A 17,844-nucleotide genomic window follows, 5' to 3' on the forward strand; every position below is an offset into this window, starting at 1 on the left:
CTTATGACACCCAATATTACTGGTGAATTTCAAAGAAATCGGTTCAGATGTGGATAGAGCTTCCATATATATGTTCGTCCGATCTGCGGTAATAATGCAATAAAATTGTCATTTGTTAACCGACTCTCTTGAAATTTGGTAGGAAGGATTTTCTTATGACCTTCAATTTTACTGGAGAATTCCAAAGAAATCGGTTCAGATATGGATATAGCTCCTATATATATGTTCGTCCGATTTGCAGTAATACTGCAATAAAATTGTCATTTGTTAACCGATTCTCTCGAAATTTGTCAGGAAGGATTTTCTTATGACACCCAATATTACTGGTGAATTTTATAAAAATCGGTTCAGATTTGGATATAGCTCCCATATATATGTTCTTCCGATTTGCAGTAATACTGCAATAAAATTGTCATTTGTTGACCGATTCTCTTGAAATTTTGCAGCAAGGATTTTCTTATGACTCTTGATATCACTGGTGAATTTCATAGAAATCTGTTCAGATTTAGGCATAGCTCACATAAATATATATTGCCCGATTTTCACGCCTAGACCCACTGCAAGCGCATTTATTGACCAATCTTCCCAAAATTTTGTACAACGCTTTCCTCCACGAATTTTGTACAACGCTTCCCTCCAGAATTAGATATAGTCCCACTTTTGTATTTAAAGGGTAGATGTAGGATATTATAAAGTCGGCACCGCCCGACTTTTGCCTTTCCTTACTGGTTTTTTATACAATTTTTCATTGGAAAATTTTTTTTAAATAAAATATTTCCGAAAGAACCTGGAATATTTGTTTGTTTATGCCAATATACCATCTTTCTCTTGCAAATTTTCCTTAACATACCCTGTGTAAAAATAACACTGCAGTAAAATAACATTTTTACAAAATCAACTAACCAAAATCCGGTCCAAAAACACACCAAAACTAACCACGCCAGTCATTTAATAACTCTCATCTTTACCTAAGGACACGTTTGCAAAAATAAACTCAGTAGGTTGCATTCGCCTATTTGCTGTGCTGGTGTGAGTGAATGAGTGTGTATGTGTTTTTAAGGTTGTAATTTAAGTTTAAGCCCTTTATTTATTTCATCTCATTTCATAATCTTCAAGACTCGCCCTTGTTTTCAATATGCTTTGACCCAGATTATTATGATTTTTCAGACGTTTCAGTTTACATTGATACGATAACACTGGCTGCCTGTTCAGTTCAGTGCATTGGAGAATGCTTGAGCCACACTTTACCGTCGGTCAGCGGCATGAAAAACGGAATAGTGGAATTTTTCATGAAATTTATTTCGTTCGTTTGTGGGTACGTGTTGCCGCAGTACGTGTTTATGGTCGGCCTCTTCAATGATAGCCTGCCTGCCTGCCTACTGCACTATCTTAAGAAATAGTACGCAATTGTCCTTTTTTTTCATAAATCCTAAGGACATACGGTCCGAGGCAGGTTTCAAATAATGAAATTTTCTTGGGCAACGCCTGATGTTGTCGTTTCTTTGCCAAGCACATTCCGATTGCTGATAATAATGCGGATAATGAGGGTAATGATTTTGCACTAAGCGCAAAGATATGAAATGAGAGATGCATTTATGTGTAATGAAGTTTTGTTGGCTCTTCTGTGGTAGCAAACTGGGGCAAACACTTTAAAAGATTTTTGAAATGGATTGATACGTGGGTTTTCGTTTTGTGGAATTTTTCTGCAGAGTGACTTAACTATGGATAAAACTCTTTAAACAAGGAAATCTCTGTGGTATTTGGTGGAGGAGGAGGGGAAGTACTAGGACATGAAGAAAATAAGTGGCAAGGTATTATACGTACGCCTTCTACTGATGCGCGAATCGGGCAGGAAAATGTTTGGTAAATAGAGAGGGGCGGTTGGGTGTTTAAGATGGTACGGCTTGAAAATGTTTGGTAAATAGAGAGGGGCGGTTAGGTGTTTAAGATGATACGGCTTGAACCCGCCCTCCCTCCACCCCCCGGTGAAAGCAGGGTACTTAATTTTCTGATATCCGAAGGGGGGCGAACCCTCCCCTTTACCACAATTCTCAAAAATGCCAGATCTCGGAGATGGGTGCATCGATTTCAGCGAAATTTTATATGCCTTCTTATTGCAAATTTTGCCCTTGAACATTCCACTAAGGAACAGGGACAAACTTCTCACATATCAATGAGTGCAGTCCGATTCAAGTTTAAGCTCAATGATAAGGGGCCTCCCTTTTATAGCCGAGTCCGAACGGCGAACCGCAGTGCGACACCTCATTTGGAGAGAAGTTTTACATGACATAGTACCTCACAAATGTTGCCAGCTTTACGAGGGGAAAACGACTGCTGAAAATTTTTACTGATGGTCTCGCCAGGATTCGAACCCAGGCGTTCAGTGTCATAGGCGGACATGCTAAGCTCTGCGTTAGTCTCCTTATGCCTCCTTATGGCACCCCAAAAACACGAAATAAGTGTAAATTTTGGGGTCAAATAACTTGGGGGGACGCCCCATCCCAAAACCCACTCGAGCGGACATGTTTACCAATTGGTACAATATGGGTATCAAATCAAAGGAATTTAAGAGTAGAATACGAATTTTGCATAAAAATGTCACCCTTAGTATCGGGGGATCCCCCACCCCCCGAAAAAAAAACACCACCCAACAGGACACTTTTACCGCTTTGGCCAATATGGGTATCAAATGAGAGGCATTTTAGAGCAGAGTACGTTCTTGGCAGAAAAATCTCACCTTAAGTGTGGGGGTAGTTCCCTACCGTCAAAAACACCAGCCAACAGGACACTTTAACCACTTTGGGCAATATGGGTATGAAATGAAAGGTATTTTAAGGTAGAGTACAAGTCTGACATAGAAATTTATTCCTTGGTGTCTAAGGGTCTTCCCAACCCCCCGAAACTCCTCATAAGGACATATTGAATGATTGGGACAATATGGATATCAAGTGAAAGGTGCTTGGAAGTTGAGTACGCATCTGTTATAAGAATTGGGTCCAAGGTGTCTACGGGGCCTCTCGGGGCGGTGCTGACTGTATGTAGGGTATTACCTACCCAATAAGTACAGTGTGGGAACTATTGTAGATCAAATTCTGAACCAATTTTGAACCGATTTCCAGCAAACATCTCAGTTACTGTGGTAGTCGTCGAGGAAAGCGTTTTGCAAATTTTGGCATAATGGGGTCAATAAATGCGCTTGCAGTGGCTCTAGGAGTGAAAATCGGCGATATATATATATATATGAGAGCTATATCTAAATCTGAACTGATTTTTATGAAATTCACCAGTAATGTCGAGAGTTAAGGACATTGAAAAGCTGAAAACACAACAAATGGCAGCGGCATACTCCAATCGAATGACCCAACTACTTGAGGAAAGCACTCCTTGTTCCGATGATATGATGGCGCAATGGCAAACTATTGCCCACTCCATGGGAAAATGCCGCGAAATCCATACTTGGGTATCGAAAGCCTCCTCCAAGAAACCCATGGTACGACCAAGAGTGTCGAGATGTTACTGAAGCCAAGAATGCGGCATATAGAGCAACCCTGCAATCAGCAGCAATGCGCCAGATGAAGGAGAGGTATCGGGAGAAAAGGAGAGAGGAGAAACGTTTATTCCGCAGAAACGAAAAGGACATGGAAAGACGTCAGTGTGAGCGAATTGAGATGTACAGGAGTCAGAATGAAGTCCGGAAATTCTACCAAAGAATTAAACATCAAACCGATGACTTTGGTGCAGGCACATCCTCCTGCAGAGACAAAGAAGAAAATCTGGTAACTGACACAGATAACATGCTGAGGATATGGAAAGAACATTTTACCCAACTGCTAGTGTCCGACATTGGCGGCGAAAAGGATAACGCAGAACCAATCCCTGATGATGGTCTAGAATGTTTACCTTCTAGTCAGAATGAGATCCCGACTGAAGAAAAACAAGGCATCAGGGGCCGACGAGTTACCCACTGAACTATTTAAGACCGGAGGCGACACGCTGATAAGGCGTATGCATCAGTTGATCTGCGCAATCTGGCTAGAAGATCGCATAACCGATGATTGGAACCTCAGCATACTATGTCCCCTACACAAGAAAGGAGACAAGACGGAATGTGCCAACTACAGAGGAATAAGTCTTCTCTCCATCGCATACAAGGTACTCTCGAGCGTAATGTGTGAAAGATTAAAACTTAATGTCAATGAGATAATTGGGCCCTATCAATGTGGTTTTAGACCTGTAAATCCACTCTAGACCAGATATTCACACTGCGCCAAATCCTGGAAAAGATTCGAGAAGGACAAATCATCACCTATCATCTCTTCGTTGACTACAAAGCCGCCTTCGATACTCCTTTACATTCAAAGCTATTTCTGCAAAATTCATAAGACTCTGCAGGATGACACTTGCTGATATGCGTTCCTCAGTGATAATAGGAAAGAATCTCTGGGAATCATTTAATACCAAACGAGGTTTCAGACAAGGAGACAGCCTATCGTGTGATCTCTTTAATATCCTGCTGGTGAAGATTGTACGAGATTCAGATGTGAATAGATATGGCACACTAATCACAAGAGAACATATGCAACTCGCCTATGCCGACGACTTCGATATCATAGGTCGGTCACCGGAAGTAGTAACTGCAGCCTTTGAAAGAATCGAAAGAGAGTCAGTGAAAATGTGTGTGGCAGTAAATGAAGATAAGACCAAATGGATGGTTTCTACTTTCAAAAGGCCTTGCACAACCGAGCAGATAAAGAAAATGGAGAAAGTTGGGAACCACAACTTTGAGACAGGCAGTATTTTTATCTACCTCGGCACCGTCGTAACCGAAACGAATGACACCAGTTTTGAGATTAAACGAAGAATAATACTGGCTAACAGATGCTACTTTGGACTAGGTAAGCAGCTTAGAAACAAGGCCACCTCTTGACAGACGAAGATTACACTATACAAGACTACCTGATACTACCCTTGCTGTTATACGGTTCTTAGGCATGGGTACTTGTGAAAGCAGATGAGGCAGTGCTTGGAGTGTTTGGAGTGTTTGAGAGAAAGAAAGATACTTCGTAAAATATATGGACCAGTTGGCGTTAATGGAGAATATAGGCGACGTATGAACCACAAGCTGTATGAGCAGTATGACGACGATAGCATATCCAATAGCATGCTATCCTCTAATAACTAATAATGACAATATGGGACTCGAGAGAGAGGTATTTGAGACCAGAGCACGAATCTCACGCCCAAAAAAACCCCCATTACCGATTAGAGCAATATGAGGCTCAAATGGGATGCATTTGGGAATAGAGCACCAATATAATATCCACATTGGGGCGAAATTTCTAAAAGGCCATAACAGCACCCCCAAACAGGACTTTTTTCCTTACCATGCCAGTATAGGGCTCAGATAAAATAAGAGAGTGAATGAAGGCGCAGTGGAGCGGGCTCTGTAGAAATGTCACCGGGCATACACCACAGGATTATGATCCACCCCAAATACAAACAATGGAACTCGATTTTGTTCTAAGATAAGAGTTCTAAGACCCATTTCGTATGTCATTGCTCTACCATTAAACCCCAAACATATTGGGTTGCCCAAAAAGTAATTTTTTCACAGCTTGTGACTCTGTAATTGCATTCTTTCTTCTGTCAGTTATCAGCTGTTACTTTTAGCTTGCTTTAGAAAAAAATGTAAAAAAAAGTATATTTGATTAAAGTTCATTCTAAGTTTTTTTAAAAATGCATTTACTTTCTTTTAAAAAATCCGCAATTACTTTTTGGGCAACCCAATACATTAAATGTTTTGTTACATGAGCTCACTTACCTCTCCTCCCTTTTCTTTGGCCACACGACTCAGACGATAGCAGCGATCTACACCCACAGTGCATATTGAGGGATTGCATTGGGTCAGGTAACGGCCACTGCCACAACCAACATCGCACACCACAGAGCCAGCCTCAAGATTACTAAGGAATTGAGCCACTCGGGGACGCAGTGAACCCGTGGGCTCTTCACAATGCTCATAGACATCATGGACATAGGCGCGTTCTAATGCCGCCGAACGACCATTGGCATCATTGGACGAGGATGATGAGGAGGAAGCGGCTGAGGCCTTCTTGGCTGCCTCCGCGGCAGCCAACTTGGAACTGCTCTCACAGGATTTGATGTTGGCCACAGATGGCGTTGAAGTTGATGTTTGACTTGCCAGCGATGTTGAATGGTTTGTCAAACTAACTGTTGGCGTTGTTGTTGTTGTTGTAGCTGATGTTAAAGTGCTGTTTGGAGGTGGCAGAGTTGATGGTGATGGTGCTGTCGCTGTTGCTGCCACAACATTTGGCATCGAGGCCATCATTGTTGCAGATGTCGCTGAAGTTTGACGCGTTAGACATTTCTTGGGTATGGTGCCTGTTGTTTTTGATGGCGCATTTGTTGTTGGCGATTTTGTTGCAGTGGATGACAAATTTGGCGGCACCGTTGCTGTGGGTGACAGTGAGGCAGTGGGCGATATTATTGTGGGTGTCAAATTGTTGTTGTGCAAAAAAGTTGCCGCAAAAGAGTTGCCATTTATCATAGTTGATGCTACTACTCCTCCTCCTCCTCCCCCTCCTCCTGCTGGAACAGCAGCAGCGGTTGCATTAGATGAGCCACTACTGCTGAAGGCTACACCACCACCCCCACCGTTTACAACATTCACTCCATTGTGATTTGAGGGCGGTGGTGGTGGTGGCGCTGTGGCGGTTGACAATTGTTTAGTCATTGGATAGCGATTGAAATGTGATACTGTTGTTGGTCTAGTGGTTTTTGTAATTCGCGTTGTGGTTGTTGGTGTTGTTGTGGGCTTAGCTGAGCTATAGATAGAGTTGGTGCCGCTTGCAACAACAACAGTTGCAGCCACAGACGATAGATGATGAAAGTTTTGTGTAGAGTTAAATTGTGTTTTAGGCTCTGAGCTGAGTAGAAAATGTTCATCTGAAAGAGAAGGTGAACAGAATCGATTAAAACCTGAAGAATCAAGTGTGGGGATGAAAAAAGCAAAGAAGTGTTAGTGTGAAAGTGTTTTGGAACGTAGTAACAAAGAAGCAAAGGGTTGACAAAATTGACTTATCGTCAATGCTTAACAAATAAATCATGCAGATTTTTTTTTAAAGATTTATCATTGTTTAGTTATTATTTGACAAAAGAAAAGTCTTAAGCATATCTTTACCTCAAATTGCGTTTTTTTTTTCCTCAGTTGAAAATTGATTGTTTTTTAAGATTTTATCGTTCATATTGCTGTGGAACAATTTTAGAGCCATGGTCCAAAGGGTTTAAAATTATTTCAATCTAGCTGGAGCGGGCCCGCTCCGCTGCGCTGGTTTTGAGAGGGAGTTTACAGGATGAGGCGTCCCCCAAACACATGGTCCCAAAATTGGTTATCAAATTCGTTTTCTTATCTCAAATACCTTTCATTTGAGCCACATATTGGCATGGTCGAAACATTTTTAACCTTTGGGGGGTGTTTTGGGGAAGGGGTGATGCCCTAAATACATGGTCCTACATTTGGATATAACATTCGTATTCTACTCCCAAATACCTTTATATGAGCCCCATATTGCGATGGTCAGTAAAAAATTGCTGTTTGTGGGGTATTTTGGGAAAGGGATAGACACTCAGAAAATTGGTCCCGAAAGTGGGTATGAATTCTTGGTCTACCCCCCAATTCCTTTCATTTAAGACCCACATTGACATGGTCGGTAAATATGCTCGATTTAGGGGTGTATTGGGGATTGGGGTGATCCCCCAATCACTAAGCCTTGAAAATATATCAGCAACGTGCTCTATTCTCATATATTTGAACCCCATATTGCCATTTGCCTCAAAATTGGATATCAAATTCGATTTATAATCTCAAATGCCACCCCTTATTGAAAAAGCCAGCAAATATGTCCGGTTTGTGGTATGGGCCCTAAAAACCATGAATATCGAGCTCCACTGTCTTGAAGACCCAAATTGTCTTGATGAGCAAATACGTCCTATTTGGGGGTTGTTATGATGGTAGAACGTTCCCTAGACAGTTGGTCCCGAATGTCAGATTCGTGGTCTACTCCCAAATACCCTTCATTTGAGCTCGATTTTTCCATAGTCGACAAACAAGGCCGGTTTGGGGGGTGTTTTGGGGGATGGGGTGGCCACTCAGTGACTTGGCTTTGAAAATATATATCAGATTAGTGTTCTATTCTAAAAAATCTCTTATTTGAGTCTCATATTGCAATGGTCAGCAAATATTGGGTTGCCCAAAAAGTAATTGCGGATTTTTCATATAGTCGGCGTTTACAAATTTTTTCACAGCTTGTGACTCTGTAATTGCTTTCTTTCTTCTGTCAGTTATCAGCTGTTTCTTTCAGCTTGCTTTAGAAAAAAAGTGTAAACAGGTAAAAGCGTGCTAAGTTCGGCCGGGCCGAATCTTATATACCCTCCACCATGGATCGCATTTGTCGAGTTCTTTTCCCGTCATCTCTTCTTAGGCAAAAAAAAAAAAAGATATAAGAAAAGATTTGCTCTGCTATTAGAGCGATATCAAGATATGGTCCGGTTTGGACCACAATTAAATTATATGTTGGAGACCTGTGTAAAATGTCAGCCAATTCGAATAAGAATTGCGCTCTTTGTGAGCTCAAAAAGTAAAATAGAGAGATCGATTTATATGGGAGCTGTAACGGGCTATGGACCGATTCAGACCATAATAAACACGTATGTTGATGGTCATGAAAGAATCCGTCGTACAAAATTTCAGGCAACTCGGATAATAATCGCGACCTCTAGAGACTCAAGAAGTCAAGATCCCAGATCGGTTTATATGGCAGCTATATCAGGTTATGAACCGACTTGTACTTTATTTGACATAGTTGTTGAAAGAAACAATAAAAAACACCTTGCGAAATTTCAGCCAAATTGGATAAGAATTGCGCCCTCTAGAGGCTCGAGAAGTCAAGACCCAAGATCGGTTTATATGACAGCTATATGAGGTTATGGACCGATTTGAACCATACTTGGCACAGTTGTTGGATATCGTAACAAAACACGCCGTGCCAAAATTCAGTCAAATCAGATAAGAATTGCGCATTCTAGAGGCTCAAGAAGTCAAGACCTCAGATCGGTTTATATGGCAGCTATATCAGGTTATGAACCGATTTGAACTATACTTGGCACAGTTGTTGGATATAATAACGAAACACGTCGTGCAAAATTTCATTCCAATCGGATAAGAATTGCGCACTCTAGACGCTCAAGAAGTCAAGACCCAAGATCGGTTTATATGGCAGCTATATCAGGTTATAAGGCGATTTCAACCATACTTGGCACAGTTGTTGGATATCATAGGAAAACACGTCGTGCAAAATTTCATCCCAATCGGATAAGAATTGCGCACTCTAGAGGCTCAAGAAGTCAAGACCCAAGATCGGTTTATATGGCAGCTATATCAAAACATGGACCGATATGGCCCATTTACAATACCAACCGACCTAGAAGTATTTGTGCAAAATTTCAAGCGGCAAGCTTTACTCCTTCGGAAGTTAGCGTGCTTTCGACAGACAGACGGACGGACATGGCCAGATCGACATAAAATTTCACGACGATCAAGAATATATATACTTTATGGGGTCTCAGACGAATATTTCGAGTAGTTACAATCAGAATGACGAAATTAGTATACCCCCCATCTTATGGTGAAGGGTATAAAAGTATATTTGATTAAAGTTCATTCTAAGTTTTATTAAAAATGCATTTACTTTCTTTTAAAAAATCCGCAATTACTTTTTGGGCAACCCAATACTTCCTATTTGGGTGTGATGGGGGTGAGGTGGCCCCATGGACACGTTTCCCGAACATTGATATCAGATTTGGGCTTCACTTCGAAGACCTTTTATTTGAGCCCCATATTGCTATGGTCGTAAACTTTTCCTCTTTGGGGAATGTTCTCGGGGATAGATGGCCCACATTTGAATATCAGATTCGTATTCTACACTCAAATACCTCTTATATAAGCCCCATATTGTCATTGTCAGTAAATAAGTCTTGTTTGGGTGGTGTTATGGGGAAGGGGTGGACCCCCAAAAACTTTGTTCCAAATTTGGATATCAGATTCGTATTTTACTCCCAAATAGCTTTCATTTGAGTCCCATACTGCCATGGTCGGTAAATTTGTCTGATTTAGGGGTATTTTGGGGGTTGGGGTGGTCCCCCAAACGCTTGGTCCAACAATTGGATATCAGATACGTTTTCTAATCTTAAATACCTTTCATTTGAGTCCCATATTGTCGTGATTGGTGTATATATACATTTGGTAGGTTTTGGGGTGGGGGCGGCCCCCCTAGGTACCCCATCCGAAATTTGGATACAAAATTTTTGTTTGTAGGTTACTATAAAATAACACACACAAAATTTCGCTTAAATCGCACCACCCATCTCCGAGATCTGGCGTTTCGGAAAACTAGGGAAAGGGGGAGGGTCCGCTCCCTCTTAAAATATTAAAAAATCTTGAAAATAAGGGATGAAATTCGCAACAGTGAGTTGAGGTAGGAGACCCGATATCCGAACGGAGCATGGTTCAGATCGGACCCTATTTGGATATAACTGCCATATAGACCAATGTGCGGATTCAGGGTCTAAAGCCAATAAAAACCGCATTTATTAACCGATTTGGCTGAAATTTGAAACAGTGAGTTGGATTGGTCCACCCGATTTCTAAATCGAATATAGTCAGACCACACTTGGATACAGCTGTCAAATAAACCCATCTGCTGACTTCGGGTGTCAGCAGATGGCGCATTTATTATCCGATTTCGCTGAAATTTCGAACAGTAAGTTGAATTAGGCCGCCCTATATTCGAACCGAGTATAGTCAACAGCAGAACTTATTTAGATATAGCTGCCACATAGACCGAACAGGTTATGCATTAAGGCACATAAAAATGCATTTTGTACCCGATTTGGATGAAATTTCTAACAGCGCTTTGAGAACCGATATCTGAACCGATTGGGGTCTTACGTTCAAAAAAGCCTCATTTATTAAACGTTTTATCAGAAATTTGATTCTATATATACCAAATATGTCCAGATAGACCCAAAATGGTTATAGTAGAGTTAAAATAGAATAGAATGATCAATATATCCATCGTAGTAGGCATCCAAAGTTCCGAACTTAATGCGGTTTTCATTTTAAGGTTTTTTCTTTCACACAGTAAGCTCGAGAGTATCTTGTTTGAGATGGGGAGGAAACTTATTTATAGTTGGTGCATTCCGTCTTGTCTTCTTTCTTGTGTACGGGACATAATATGCTGAGATTACAGATTGGGCAGATAGGCTGATGCTTACGCCTTATCAGCGTGTCACCTCCGGTCTTAAATAGTTCAGTGGGTAACCCATCGGATCCTGCTGCCTTGTTGTTCTTTATTCGGGTCACTGCTACTTGGACCCCATTCTGAACAGGAGGTAATTATTCTATACCATCATCAGGGATTGGTTCTGCGGTATCCTCTTCGCCGCCTACGTCAGACACTAGCAGTTGTGTAAAATGTTCTTTCTAACCTCAAAATGCTATATGTGTCATTTACCAGATTTCCTTTTTTGTCTCTGAAGGAGGATGTGCCAGCACCAAAGCCTTCATTTTGACAACTGTACATCTCAATTCGCTCATACTCACGTCATTCCACATTATTTTTCTTTCTGCGGAATAGGCGTTTCTTCTCTTTTCATTTCTCCTTCATCTGGCGTTGCTTCCAATTACAGGGTTGCTTTGCAAGCCGCATTTTTGGCTTCAGTAGCGTCTCGACACTCTCTGTCGTACCATGGGTTTCTTGGTGGAGGCTTCCGGTACCCAAATACGGATTTTGCGGCATTTTCCATGCAGAGGGCAATGGTTTGCCACTGCACCATTATAACATCGGAACAAGGAGTGCTTTCACCAAGCAGTTGGGTCAGGCGAGTGGAGTATGCCGCTGCCATTTGTTGTGTTTGCAGCTTTTCAATGTCCAGCTTCCATGCAGTGTCAGATCGTACTTTCCGTGCCATGTTCAAACGAATGCGAACCTTTGCTGCCACAAGGTAATGATCCGAATCTATATTCGCTCCACGGATCGATCGTTCGTCTAACACGCTGAATGAATGCCTTCCATCTATCACAACGTGATCGATTTGATTCCTCGTGTTTTGATCGGTTGATAGCCATGTGACTTTGTGACTACTATGGTTTTTGCTGCGGCGAAATCTATCAGCCTCAATCCATTACTGGACGTTATCTCGTGAAGGCAAAACTTTCCAACTATTGGACCAAAGCTGTCTTCCTTCCCTATTTTCGCATTAAAATCTCCCAGAACGATTTTAATACCATGGGCGGGGCAGCGGTCATATTCTCTCTCTAGGCGCTCGTAGAAATATGCTTGGTCTGCTCGTCCTTGCCTTCCGTCGGGGCATGGGCACAAATATGGCTGATGTTGAAGAATTTGGCTTTTATGCGGATTGTGGCTAGCCTATCATCCACCTACACTTCGATCTGATTTTGGATGCCAGATTCGTAATCTACTCCCGAATACCTTTCAGTTAAGCCCCATATTGATATGGACTTTCAATTTGTCTGCTGCTCTTAGAAGTTTTGGTGTAAGGGCGACTTCCTGGGTACATGGGCCCAATTTCAATATCATATTCGTATTCTACTCTTCAATACCTTTCATTTGATATCCATATTATCCTTATATCCAAATTCATGCCTCCTATTATGGCAGCTATAGTATTGGGTTGCTTAAAAAGTAATTGCGGATTTTTTAAAAGAAAGTAAATGCATTTTTAATAAAACTTAGAATGAACTTTAATCAAATATACTTTTTTTACACTTTTTTTCTAAAGCAAGCTAAAAGTAGCAACTGATAACTGACAGAAGAAAATAAGCAATTACAGAGTCACAAGCTGTGAAAAAATTTGTAAACGCCGACTATATGAAAAATCCGCAATTACTTTTTGGGCAACCTAATATATTTAGTTTGGTTTGGTGTTGTTGTGACGCCATACCCGGTCCATCACACTCCCTGTAAGGCGGTAATATCAGCCTTGTACTTCTCTGATACATCGCCAGCGCGTATACTGTACCTTCTCTATAGAGAGTGCGGAGATTCCTGGTGCAGATTCGCAAATCATGGTGCTTTTTCGTTTGCGCGGATCGTCATCTTTAGGAGGGTCCGTTTTTTGCTTTGTTTCTCATAGTGATTCTCATAGTTTTCCGGGGGCGGGCTACTGGCCCATCGCCCCAACAGCATGGGTTTTTTGGTATCGCACATGTTTCCCTCGTTGTGTCGAACCGCTTGCCCCAACATCCGATTCCCTCTTCCAGCCGTCCCTTACCTGGGAACAGGCGCTGATGTTGGCCATTGGTTATTTTAAGTCACCAATAACTTGCCTTGTCATCTCGAGTACCATTGGCACTCAATATTTAAACTGGAGTCAGTGCCACCTGACTGCCAAAAAGACCAATATTTTGTTCTACAAAATTGAACAGTGACTTGTATTTATTAGACCACTCAATATCCATACCGAATTTGGTCCAAATTGGACCATATTTCGATAGAGCTACTCTGAGTGCGTAAATATGCATTTTTCATCGGTTTATATATATATCCGAGGTGGTGCACCCAGAGAATAGTTGATACCGAACGTGCTCATTTCAGTACCATGCGGTATTAATAGTAAATCAATGCCGTATGGTACAAAAACAATACCGGATGGTATGGATGAAACATAAAGTGATTAGTACCGTTCGGTATCAGTCTTATTACCGAACTGACATTGGTTTAATGCCAATCTGTTATTGGTTTTAGCAGCAGATAGTTATTGGTTTTAGTACCAAATCGTTATTGATTATTCCATCCCCTAATGAACCAAAAACAGGTAAAAGCGTGATAAGATAAGTTTGAGTCAAATCAGGCAAAAATTGTGGCTTCCAGGGGCTCAAGAAATCAAATCGGGAGATCGGTTTATATGGGAGCTACATCCAAATCTGAACCGATATGAACCATTTGCAATCCCCAATGAACTACATCAATATAAAGTATCTGTGCAAAAATTTAAGCGGCTTGGCATTCTCAGTCGACCGCTATGGTGCTTTCGACAGACAGACGGACGGACATGGCTACAGAAACAGAATTTCGAGACGATCAAAAAGACATATTTTATGGGGTCCTAGATCAATATTTCTATGTGTTACAAACGGAATGACTAGATTAGTATGCCTCCATCCTATGGTGGTGGGTATAAAAGAAATGAATATTTAGCCTGAATTGTCATATTTAGCCATCAATTTAGACTTTCCATGTACGAAATCTATCTATACTCATATAACTCTTCTGAAAGATTCTTTAAAAAGGCTAAGAATCTAACTTTACCTCAACCCTTTTATTGTATTGATGCAAAGTTCTACGTGAATGAATATCTCTGAATTTATCAATTTGTTATTTCAATTGTGGCATTTCTCTCGCTGCCCCAGGCAAAAAGTTCAATTGATGAGAAATCACGTCAAGGAATTCCATGTAGTAAAATAATGAAATATTCCCTTTCCATTTTATTGTCTTGGCCCAAATGAAAAATCCATTCATCTCGCTGATTACATGGAGTATTGGAAATTGAAAAAAAAAAAAACAGAATGAAAAGGAATAAAAACACCAATACTTAAGCACATGGAAGTCATCAATAAATCTAACTGTTTAAACTCTCACTCACTGAGACTTAGTCATACATAGACAAAAAAACTAGCTATCGACAAACAAATACTAGTGCAGCGCTTTTTTTGAATGGCATTCATATATGGATAGGTCGTTGTGTCTCTTAGCAGAGTTCATTCATTCATACTTGTCTATCTTTCATGCTGTTCGGGCAAAATCTTCATCCCTAATTGTTTTCTATGAGTGACTAAAAAAAAACAAAGAATTAGATATTCTCTCTCTTGCTCCTTCTCTCTTACAGTCTCCATCACATTCTCTTTTTCATGTTACACAAAATCATTGACAGTGAGAGTTCTATTTTTTTCGAGTGTTTGGCATCAAAGCTAAATGTGTCAACCCTACAAGGGTATACAAAGGAAGGGCATCATCGTCATGCCATGATGATGATGATGATAATGATGGAAGGAACCTCATTTCAGCTACTTTGTCCTGGCAATCTGCTCTACATGCCACCGCTACATGACGGTGAGCACTGGCGCGCTAATTGTAGCAACAACAAAAAGTCACATGTCAGAAAGTGAAAGAAAACTCGCTCACATACCCAGCCAACACATATGGCCAGCCCCAATACATAGGGACGAACAAAGAACCACCAAAAATCAAATGGTAACAAAATGTTGTTGTACGGCGCCTAAAAATAAAATTTGAGTGTGTGTGTGTGTGTGCGAGTAGTGGAGAAGTCTTGTTTTTGCTTTCGCTTTTCAAGTTTGTTTTGTTTGTTCTATATATTCATGAAGCGCCAGGAAAAAAAAGGAATCGTTAAAAAATCAAAAAATTCCGAAATAGCAGCAAACACATGCCTTAAGTCAAGCACAAATATGAGTACACACACACACACACGCAGAGCCATACTTGAACACAACATAAACAGTAGCAATGGCAGCAGTGTTGCCATAAAATCAAGTTGAAAATTGGGCAAAATCCTATGCTATTGCATAAAAAGTGATAAGCAATCATCTTTTGGCGAATGATGATGTTAGGGTAGGGGAAAGTTTCCTCTCTCTCTTTTGGAGACCTTTCCCCGGAAGCTCTACTTACGATGTCGAAGTGGGTGGCCGAATATGGTTTTAGCGCCAATCCGCCTAAGACGAAAGTTGCTCTTTTCAGCAAAAGAAACCAGGTACCGACCGTGGCATCTGTCTCCTTGGTGGAAGAGAATATTCCGTTTACTGAAAACCCAAAATATCTGCTGGACAAATTAAACATTTTTAAAAAGGCATGAAAGGCAACTCTTTCCTCCTACGCCTGCAAGATAGCCATTGGCAATTGTTGGGGGCTTAAACTGCGTGTCGTCTACAGATTGTATACTGAAGTTGTCAGACGTGTAATTCTATATGGTCTTATGGTCGGGTGGATGACGCTTAAAATCTACATCTGAAAGATGACTTTGTGCTTCACAGCCGCATTGAGAACGAGTCCATCTGATGCATCAAATTTAATGCTACATTTAATTTCTCTTGATATTTTATTTTATCCACCACCACAGAATAGGGGTTTTACTAATTTAGTCATTCCGATGGGAACACCACGAAATATTGATCTGTGACCCCATAAAGTATATGCGTCCATCCGTCTGTCCGTTCGTCAATCTGTAGAGATCACGATAGCGCTTAAACGCGTAAAGCTAACCGCTTGAAATTTTGCACAGATACTTCTTATTGATGTAGGTTGTTGGGTATTGCCAATAGACCATATCGGTTCAGATTTGGATATAGCTCCCATGTAAACCATTCATCCGATTTGTTTTTGAGCCATGAAGGAGCCATTTAGCATGAAGTTTTCTGTTGCGGCTTCCAACATTAGTGCCAAGTATGGTCCTAGTCGATGAATAATCTGACATAACTCCCAAATAAACCGATCACCCGATTGGATTTCTTGAATCCCTAGAAGCTGCAAGTGTTATCCGATTTGGCTGAAATTTTGCACACTGCCTGCAAAATTTTAATTTCCATCATGCATGGCAAGCATTGTCCATATTGGTCTAAGACCATATTAGCCGACATCCCGATTAAAGTTTTACGGCTCTAGAAGGTTTTATTTTTGCCTGGTTAATTATTTACAAGCTGGAACGATGTGTTTCGCTATACCCTTGTTTGTGGCTCCCTTTTGACATGGTCCAAAAAAGTTTAAAATAATTTTTATTTGGGAGAAAGGGCGGCCCTTCTGGGAATAGACCCCAGTTTTTTTTTTATAAAAGTTTCATATTTTACCCTCAAATACCTTTCGTTTGAATCCCATATTGTCCCGATCGGCATACATATCCGTTTGGAGGTGGTTTTTGGCGTGGGTCGGTCTCCTTGGACTTGACCCCAAATTTGCACATAAGTTAGGTTAGGTTGAAAAAAGGGTGTCGATATTAATTTGCACCATGGAGATACACCTAAGCCAGTCAACAGCTTGTTGTGCGCTCTAAATACTAAAAAGTAACCTCGCAAATAAAAATTTGGGTCAGGAATTCCGTCCTGCTTACAAAAAATTGAAAATTGCAAATTTGCCCATGAACATTCCATTAAGGAACTGGGGAAAACTTCTCACAAATAAATGAGTCCTGTCTGATTCAATTTTAAGCTCTATAGTAAGGGACCTCCTTTTTATTGCGCCGCAGAGCAACACCTCTTTGTGGTGAAGTTTTTACATGACAAATTGCCTCACAAATGTCGACTGGATTGGAAGGGGATAACCAACGCTGACAATTTTTCTTATGTTCCGGCCTGGATTCGAACCCAGGCGTTCAGCGTCATAGGCGGAAATGCTAACCTCTGCGCTACGGTGGCTGCTTATTTACAAAATTCCTAATTTTTTTCCATACCACGCCCCTGAGCTGGTTTATATCTGGCATTGTGTTCCCACTTAAGTGCCGGTGTCTGTTAGCCACGAAAGCCGGGCAATGACATAGGAAATGCTCCAACGTCTCATCATCTTCCTCACATGCTATCACTTGCCGCACCGATTTTGCATAAGTCAGCTCGTAGTCCTATGTGTCCTGTTCTGATACCGAAAGCTTTACTGACCTCCTGTTTGCTTCCTTTCAGTAATAGCCTCGACTTCTCACAATCCGGAGATCCATCCCTAGGATTTTCGTCGTTCTGCCGACCGTTTT

General features: G+C 41.0%; 1 protein-coding gene across 1 annotated transcript in view; it reads right to left on the reverse strand.

Annotated features, from left to right (window-relative positions):
* LOC106087508 (uncharacterized) overlaps positions 1 to 17,844 on the reverse strand; it is a 126,877-nt gene that overhangs the window by 67,955 nt on the left and 41,078 nt on the right. The window contains exon 2 of the mRNA XM_013252565.2: positions 5,822 to 6,966. Coding sequence (XP_013108019.2) covers positions 5,822 to 6,966 — 1,145 coding nt within the window. The remainder of the gene's footprint in view (positions 1 to 5,821; positions 6,967 to 17,844) is intronic.

This window comes from Stomoxys calcitrans, chromosome 2 (genome assembly GCF_963082655.1).
Source record: "Stomoxys calcitrans chromosome 2, idStoCalc2.1, whole genome shotgun sequence".
Lineage (NCBI taxonomy): Eukaryota > Metazoa > Arthropoda > Insecta > Diptera > Muscidae > Stomoxys > Stomoxys calcitrans.